This window comes from the organism of the source record quoted next, unplaced genomic scaffold (genome assembly GCF_019419815.1).
Source record: "Pyrus x bretschneideri cultivar Hongxiangsu unplaced genomic scaffold, Pyrus_bretschneideri_v1 Contig135, whole genome shotgun sequence".
Taxonomy (NCBI): domain Eukaryota; kingdom Viridiplantae; phylum Streptophyta; class Magnoliopsida; order Rosales; family Rosaceae; genus Pyrus; species Pyrus x bretschneideri.
The window spans coordinates 154155-163082 of NW_025999430.1; the positions used below are offsets into that span (position 1 = coordinate 154155).

General features: G+C 35.9%; 1 protein-coding gene across 5 annotated transcripts; it reads left to right on the plus strand.

Annotated features, from left to right (window-relative positions):
- Positions 1 to 488: 488 nt before the first annotated feature.
- Positions 489 to 8681, plus strand: LOC103937171 (protein kinase and PP2C-like domain-containing protein). 5 transcript variants are annotated; one of them, XM_048579444.1, is made up of 12 exons: positions 489 to 746; positions 835 to 970; positions 1149 to 1315; positions 1829 to 1896; positions 2017 to 2240; positions 3992 to 4043; positions 5379 to 5928; positions 6030 to 6099; positions 6176 to 6395; positions 6480 to 6584; positions 7372 to 7467; positions 8301 to 8681. In XM_048579444.1, the coding sequence occupies exons 1-12, from the start codon at positions 632 to 634 to the stop codon at positions 8493 to 8495; spliced, it is 1998 nt and encodes a 665-aa protein (XP_048435401.1). In that variant the 5' UTR covers positions 489 to 631; the 3' UTR covers positions 8496 to 8681. The 5 variants fall into 5 exon arrangements, with proteins under 5 accessions (XP_048435401.1, XP_048435403.1, XP_009345360.1 ...); XM_048579446.1 differs by having other exon boundaries at positions 494 to 746; positions 5382 to 5928; XM_009347085.3 differs by having other exon boundaries at positions 496 to 746; positions 853 to 970.
- The last annotated feature ends 247 nt before the right edge of the window (positions 8682 to 8928 follow it).

Here is an 8928-nt window from a genome sequence, read left to right on the forward strand (position 1 = left end):
AATTTATGGCTCGTGGGAATTGGGTTCATTAGACTTTAGGGTCATGAGTGAAAAAAAAATATTTAAAATATGTGTTTATTTATTTATTTTTAATCAATATAACATTTTAAAAAAATAAAATTTTCATTTCTGTCGGTTATAACCGACAGAATACTAAAATAATAACCGCCAGAAAGTAAAATAATAAAATAGTCAATTTCTGTCAGTTATAACCGACAAAATTTGACTTAAAAACCGTCAGAATCTGTCAAAAATATTTAAAAAAAGATTCAAAAATATTGTCGGTTATAACTAACATGATTTTTTTGATATCCGCCACTAAATATCCGTCAGGACTTTATGTCGGATATAATCGACATGAGTTTTCTAACATCCACCACCTAAAACTAATACTGTAGTAGTGATGGGCCAGGCAGATAACAAGTTCAAGATGACAATTTTACTATTCACCTCCTGGTGAGCGGAAAATCTACTCCACCTTAAAAAAAAAAAAAAAAAAAAAAAAAAAAAAGAAGAAGAAGAAGTAGACACCCAATTGGCATATTAATTGTGGGAAATTGCGTCGCGCTTTCTTTTTGTTTGGTTTGTGGAGGCCGAGAGGGAGCAGTGTTGGCTCGAGAAGATTGCAGAGATGGTCATGGAAATTGTGGAACCAAACGCATGCATTAGAGGTTGCTGCAGCAGCAATTCCATTCCTCTCCATCTTCCACCTTCCTCTTACACTCTCCTCAAACCCGTTGCCCGAGGTAACTATTAACACTCAATCCTCCAAGTCCTTGTCCTCCCTCATAAGCCTCTTTGGCTAATTAATTGATTTTGTTGTTTGGATTATGGGACTACCTGTGCGACTAGGGGCTGAGAGTGTTGTATACGAAGCACTTTTGGATGGGAAGAAAGTTGCTGTCAAGAAACCCAGCTTGTCTACTTCTGATGATCTTGATAAATTCCACAAGGAATTGCAATTGCTTTGGTATTTTTATGAAATGGGTTATATCTATATGTGTATATATATTAGTGTTGTGTGTATTATGTATATATGCATATGAAATTATGAATGTTGAGCTTCTAATGTCATGATTGATTTTGGTAATTGTGGCCCTTCAATTTCGTTTAACTTTTGTTTATTTCTTGTTAATCACGACATTAAGTAAGCTGGATCATCCGGGATTAGCAAAATTGGTAGCTGCGCATGCAAGGCCTCCCAATTACATGTATTTCTTTGAATTCTTTGAATCACCCAATTTGTCTGACAAACTACACATGGAAGAATGGACTCCGAGTATCGATCAGGTGCTTGTGATTGCTCTCCATTTAGGTATGACTTAGTTTGATGGATGCTAATTATTTTCTTTAAGACCCTCCTAGCATTCAACCCTATCATTATCAGAACAGACACAAACTTATTTTGTAGGAAATGCATTGATCATCTTTAGTGAAGGAACAACTGTTATAGCTGTGGTTTCTAGTTTACAATTTCATTGGCAGTCATTTTAACACACACACACAAACACGTACATATTTATTAACTATTAAACCTCCGAGAGGTCTTTGCTATTTAGCCTTATCACAAGGGCTGCCTGCAAATAGTCCTTGAATTAAGTTGTGGGGTGCAGGGTGTGGAGCTAGGATAAACTGGTGATAGTTTTCATGTTATGGTACTGCAACGTCACGAATTGTCGCAACTTGCGTTGATCAGTTGGCAATTAGAACTTATTGCTGCACTTAGTCATTTTTTTATTTTATACCATTCTCAACTAGAGGTTTCTAAAAGTGTTTAGTTCCATGATTTTTCATTGTTTTCCTTAGCACTTTTTTTGTCCTTTTCCAGCAAAGGCTTTGCAATACCTGCATAACCTCGGGATTGTACATAGGGATGTGAAACCGGAAAATATTCTTGTAAATGTCTATCTTAAGTATCTTGTCCTTTAGTATCAGAAATCCTTTTTTTTTTTTTTTTTCTTTTTTTTTACCTTTTTGTTTTACGCACTTAACTACTATAATTTTCTTATGATGCAGCTTGACAACGATCTTTTCCCCCACTTAGCAGACTTTGGTTTGGCTGTATATAAAGAAGATCTTAAAGGAGTTTCTCTTGAGAATTGGAGGTCATCTGGCAAGCCTACTGGTGGTTTTCACAAAAAGAATATGGTTGGCACCCTCATTTACATGGCACCTGAAATATTGAAGAAGGAAACTCATACAGAAAAGTCAGACGTGTACAGCTTTGGTATTTCACTCAAGTATGTATTTAGGAGTTGATAACCTAAGAAAGCAAATTTTATTACAGTTGTATCTGATGACCATACGTGTTCTTTTAAGTGATGCTGTTTACATTTTGTTTTGAAGTATTGGATTGAGCTATGGGACCTTAAATATGGTTATTGACAAAAATGTTTATGGTAGTCAGACTTGCCCTTAAGACCTTTAGACCTTGATGCAGCATAGGTGTATTGGTAGTTAAGGGGATGTTTAGGGAGAACAGAAATAAAACTAGAGATAGGATCACCCCAGTTTGTTTCTAGAAATCGATCTTAGATGCCTTATGCATCACATGATTTACTTTAGAGGCCTCAATGAACAAAAGATTGCCCTTTTGATTAAACTTAACCAATAATTGCATGAAATGATTTAGAAGATTACATCATGATTGACTTTTAAGACACGTTTCTAACAGTTTGGAGATTATTTTCAGTCTTTTCTACTTCAATAAGGAGGGATTTACATTGCCCATTTTACATATAGACTTTGAGGTCAACTCTGCAATAATCGTACCACTCACAACTTCTGCAGTGAGGATACATAATGTTTCATTGCCTTAGTTGTGATATGTGCCAGTGCAGCCTGGGTTTTTATGAGCAAAGTGCCAATAATCCCTTACGTCATGTTTTTCTTCAACTCCTAAGGTACTAATAGTTAGAAACTAATAATGGGGGTAGACTTCAATTACCTTAGGATCATTTACACTGCTACTATATGAGTCTCACTAGTACATTAATTGAGTCAGCTGAATCAGAACATAATCTATGTCTGGATGTTTCTGATACCAGTAATCAGCTTCTCAACAAGTAGAGCAACTTCATTTGAATCAATACATACACCCAAAATCGGAAGATAAAGAATAGTTAATATATTCAAGATAAATTACGTATTTACAAAATACCATCTCAATTCATCCTATTTCATCATATCCGGGATGTGATATGGTTCCGAAGGATGAATTGGATATGTGCAAATCCAATAAGATTTCATTCCTGAACAAAAGTCCATTTTTTTATTTATTTCATCTATTCCATGATGGGAACAGGGGGGATACACATTACTTCCCAATTTGGAATCAGAACAGTAGCGAGTTTTAGTTGAGTGGTCCCTCAGATAACACCATGGGACATCGTGGAGGATCCACATTTTATTGTTGTGTGATGATCCGAACTGTCTACAAAGATTTTTCTTGTAAAATAAACCTTAAATTTATAAATATACCAGATCACAATGAATAGTTGTGTAACCAAAATTGCTGATGTAGAACAAGTAACCAAAGTTTAGAAATCAGAAAGAGATTTTAGAAGGCAAGAGGAACTAGGTCTGAATATAAGAGAAACAGAGGATTCAGAATAGGAAGACAGAAGAAATAGATAAACCGAAGAGAAATCTAGAACAGAAGGGGAGATCAGGGTTTAAGAGGACAGAAAGGCGAGAGATAATTCAAGGTGAGGAAATTTCATTCATCAATCAAGTATGCTATTATTTGAATTACAAAGCACATATTTATAATTAATCAAATCTGGCTATGAAGGAAAGTAATCTTACTCATACTAGAAACAGGAGAATACAAATAAACTGTATTAAAATATCCCTAAGATATTGTTCTGCATCAATTACATTTTATAGTAGTAATTTCATTATTATGTTAATATTTTATAGACAAGCATGCAGTTTAAATTTTCATCTCTTTTTCCCATGAATATGAAATTTCAGTATGATCCTCTTGCAGTGAGCTTCTGACCGGTGTTGTTCCATATACTGATCTTCGTGCGGAAGCCCAGGTAGCCTTTCTCATTTGTGTTTTGCTGCTTAACTTGCAATATATTAAGAGATGTTGATTTACAGTTGGATTGATGTGGCATATGATTCTTGTTGCTAATACATGTTTGGGTTTTGGAGATTTTTCGTAAGGATGATTCTTGACCTTGAATGAGGTCCAACTATTCGGATCTTTGGACTGCATTGATGTTTGGGTTCACATGCCCATTTTTGTGAATAGTATATTATCCCGAGGGATTAGTTTTTAAAATTCCAGCTTATTTTTGGTTTGCATTATGGTTTACTGCACAAGTAATTTTCCGGCATTTTCAGATGTATTTTTATATTTAATCCATCTATGGTAGCATTCGTTTACTTGATTTTATGGCATCGTATTGTTTAACATTGATTTGTTACTTGGAAATAAATGTTTAATAGATGAAGAGGGTTTAGAATTTCAAAACTGCTAACTTTGAATAAAGCATCCAAGTACGAAAAATATCTTCTGACTTCTGCAGTTATATCAGAAGTTTGGGAGGTAGTGATGTGGAAATTCAAGTATGGGTCCGATATAGTCGAAACCAAATATCAGTTGGAAATAGCGGTCAAACATAGTGAAAAAAGGTTGAGTGGCCTTGTTGATGAGGCGTTGCAAGGCACACGATATGGTTCATAGCCTGTGCTAAGAAAGAAGGCCTGAAAGCATCCCATCCTCCGATAAATTTAGGGAAAGCATCACAGTCTCATCACATGAGTTTCTGCTAATTTCAATGAAACATTCCCTTTTCTTTGTCTTAGACTCTCAGTGTTTTAGTTTGTGGTTTTTATTCTAGGGTCAGGATCTGGAGGCAAACAAGTTCATAAATATATTTACAACTTTTTAGCCTTTGGGGTATCAAATCCAAGGGTATTAAACCAAAGCGATGTGGAGATTTTATAATCATTAAATGGCATGGAGGCTGATGTGGAATTGTAGCAAATTAGGGAAGAAGTCTAAAGGAAGAGGAACTAGAAAATAAGATAAAATGCCCCTCCTCCATTCCGCTGCAAACACTCCAACGTTGATGCTGCTTCATCACCTAAGCCTTTGCTTATATCCTGTAACATATTTTCTGTCTGACTACCTGCCTTTAGTTTTTAGACTATTAGTAAGAATTACTTCAATCTATAGATGGGTTCATGTAAATGTTTAATGTTCTAACAATCAGTACTATGATCTTGAATTTCAAGCAGCATCTCTGATGCAATTACGTTTGTTATCCAACAAAAATAAATTATCATGTTTTATTATGGATATGACTCAAATTTGTCACTGAATAGCTCATGGTAGCTAGTAGCTGATTGGTGCATCATGCTAGCAGGCGCACACTGTACTGGAGATGAACTACACAGAGCAGCAACTTACAGCAGCAGTGGTGTCAGATGGATTGCGACCGGTTCTTGCTGATCCTGAGTCTGGTGTGCCACCAGCTTTATTATCAGTGATACAGAGATGTTGGGATGCAAATTCTCAAAACAGGCCTTCTTTCGATGACATAGTTGCTGAACTTGTTATAATTTTGAAACACAGAGAGAAAATAAAGGAGCCAGATAGTTCCTTTCACGATTCTCTTAATTCTCTTGGTAATCAGCCTATAGATGTTGGCAACAATCTTCAAGCTTATCAAGAGGGTATTAACTGGTTTACTCAGGGAGAAAATTCCATCAATAGAGCTTGTGAACCTAAGCATGGTTTGGAAAAGTGGCTTCAAGCTTCAAATGATACTTTGGCATATCATCCAGTACTTTCTTGGGGATCTTTTGCTACCTGTGGCAGAAGGGAGACGATGGAGGATACACATTTCCTTTTGCCACATGTGTGTAATGAAAGGGATATCCATGTTTTTGGTATTTTTGATGGTCATAGAGGTGAAGTTTGGCAATTTATCTTTCTAATTGTGTATTTGGTATTTCTATTAGCAACCTGATTCTAAGCTGTGCTACAAGGATATAACTGTAACAAAATGCAGGTGCAGCAGCTGCCGAATTTTCAGCTCGAGCTTTTCCAGGATTCCTGCAAGCTATAAGTTCGATTAGCAGGTTTGTTCCTTCCATTCTTCTCTCTTTTTAACATTGTATATTTTATTTGACTAGTTGACTTTATCTCTAAATGCAGTCCAAGAAGTGCATTGTTCGAGGCATTCATTAAGACTGATATAGCATTTAGAGCTGAGCTGGATATTTCTCGTAAATCCAAGAGAGTTATCCAGAAGGACTGGCATCCTGGTTGCACTGCAGCTGCAGCTCTTATTGTTAGAAATAAACTTATTGTAGCTAATGCAGGAGATTGCAGGACAATACTGTGTCGTGCTGGCCACCCCCTTGTTCTAAGCAAGGTGACTTAGACTTGATACATTCCTGTTTGGTCATTCTGGTTTAGTACAAGGTTTTATTCCTCAGAATAATGAATGAAATATTAGGATCACGTTGCAAGCTGTCTCGAGGAAAGGGATCGGGTTATTAGTGCAGGAGGAGACGTAAGATGGCAAGTCGATAATTGGAGGGTGGGTCGTGCTGCTCTTCAGGTTTGTGCCTTCAGATATCATGATACTTTTGCAATATTTTCTTCCAAAAGTCTGATATTTGACGTTTGTTTGTTTTCTGCTACTTATGTGGGTAGGTTATTTTCTCCAGCAGAAAGGCTGAACCCTTGTTTGAGTTAGTTTGGGAAAAAAAAATAATAATAATTCATAATAAATAAATAAACTTTGCCCGAGAGGAAAAGCAAAAATAATCAGCTTCCATTGTGGTGCAACATAAGATTTTTTTTGAGGAAAAGAGCGATGTGTTTTATCTTCTTTATTTTCAACTACATGTTATTTTGCACCCAAAAGTATCCGTAGATAACTTACATTACATACTTTTGTATAATATTGCTTTGGAAACAAGTACAACTTTGTTCAGCTTTTTACAGTTTTGCTATGCAACTTTTTATCATGTTGGTTCTGCAATGTGCTTTCTTGGCAAACAAAGGTAAAAATTGAATTCATTACCAGTTTTCTCGAAGTAACTTTTCTGGAAACAAGAAATAAATTTTTATATATCGAAACCATTACCATTGTGTTGAAAACCAAATATTTTGGTTTATTTTGTTTAACAAAGGAAATCCATCTTGGTCTCATCAAAGTTATCTTTAAACAGGGTAATTAAACATATTATCTGCTTTATCATAAGATAGTGACTAGTATAAGAAAATGAATAACTGTTCCGGATGGTACCTGCAGATATCAGTGACTGGCACGTAATTAACATTTCAAACGTGTTCATCTTTTCCGGTTGAATGTGTATCTTTGACATCTTTTCTTCCAATAGGTTACTCGTTCCATAGGTGATGATGATCTAAAGCCTGCTGTGACTGCAGAACCTGAGATAACTGAAACTATTCTCTCCCCAGAGGATGAGTATTTGGTAAGGACTTGTCACACCTTACGCGTACATAAAAAGCTGCAATTTATCCTACTTAGGGCTTGTTTGGGAGTGTTTCTATAGAAGTGGTTTTACTCGGTAGTGATCTTGGTATTTAAAAATTTTCTTTGAAACCGAGTGATTTCGGTGTTTTTCAAAAATTATTTCTAGGGATGCTTCTCCATAAACCCTATTCTTATTTCATGATCTCTTGGGATTGTTTCCTGTTTCATCATGATTTCCAGATTTCCCTGTATTATTAAAACATTCCCATTATGTATTATTTTTATATTAATTATACTTGTAAATCAAGTCATTGTACACTATTTAAATCAATGATAATGTACCCTCGAAAGTATCGAGGCATTGAGCCAAATTACCTTCTCTTGCCTTTTTGCTGTCTTGTCTGCAATTCCTGATTTGGGTTATCTTTTAGTTACCAAATAGAATGCCGCTTAAGAAGAATCAGTTGATTAGAACTTATCAATAATTTCCGTCAAAGTTCATAACAAAATAACTCAGTAAGTTGCCTCTGCTACTCTGAGACTTCGCATGTTTCATGCGTCAGACTTGTATATTATTTGTCTTCTCTCTTTCTCATGGATTCAGGGGTGTCTTTTTTCATAAGATTTTATTTGTTTTGTTTGCTGAAGGATATATATATATATATATATATATATATATCAACTTTCAATATGGAGATGGTACTGTTTGATAGGCAACCGAACCTACAGACCGAGTTTGCTCTATCTAGAAGCGAATAATATGTTGCTTAAACTGTTTAATCTCAATCATTGTTACTTTTCTTTTGAAAAAATAAACCAAATTTTTGTCAGGTAATGGCAAGTGATGGACTGTGGGATGTTGTGAGCAATGCGGAGGTTGTAAACATAATCCGGGACACGGTGAAAGAGCCTGGAATGTGCTCCAAGAGATTGGCGACCGAAGCCGCAGAACGTGGGAGCAAAGACAACATCACAGTCATTGTCGTCTTCCTCCGTCCTGTCTCCACAGCTGAGAGAATTTTCTAGGTTGGTTTGCTAGTTTTTCCAACTTATGAATGCAAATGTGGGAGGAAATTTAGCCTGGAAAATAAAAAAACGGTGAATTATTGGTCGGTGTACGATACCAAGACCAACACTGTATTTTCTATAGGATATTCTTTGAATAAAATCATCTCCCGGATGAGCTTTGCGGGCCGGTGGTCCAGTTTATTATTTGAAAGGATTGTCGAGATCCAGTTTATGGGGGAGCCAGAAATACAGGTTATATTTATGTTTTAGTGGCTGAAGGCCAAGCTCTCCTTGATGGCTTTAAGATTGCTGCTACTAGACAAATTCGGAGACTTGAAATTGAAGGGGATTCTAAGATTCTCGTTGATGCTATCAATCTTAGGTCTGCGGTACCTTGGCTAATCAAGATTTTGATCATATTTCTTTCCAACATATTCTTCGTGAAGACAAC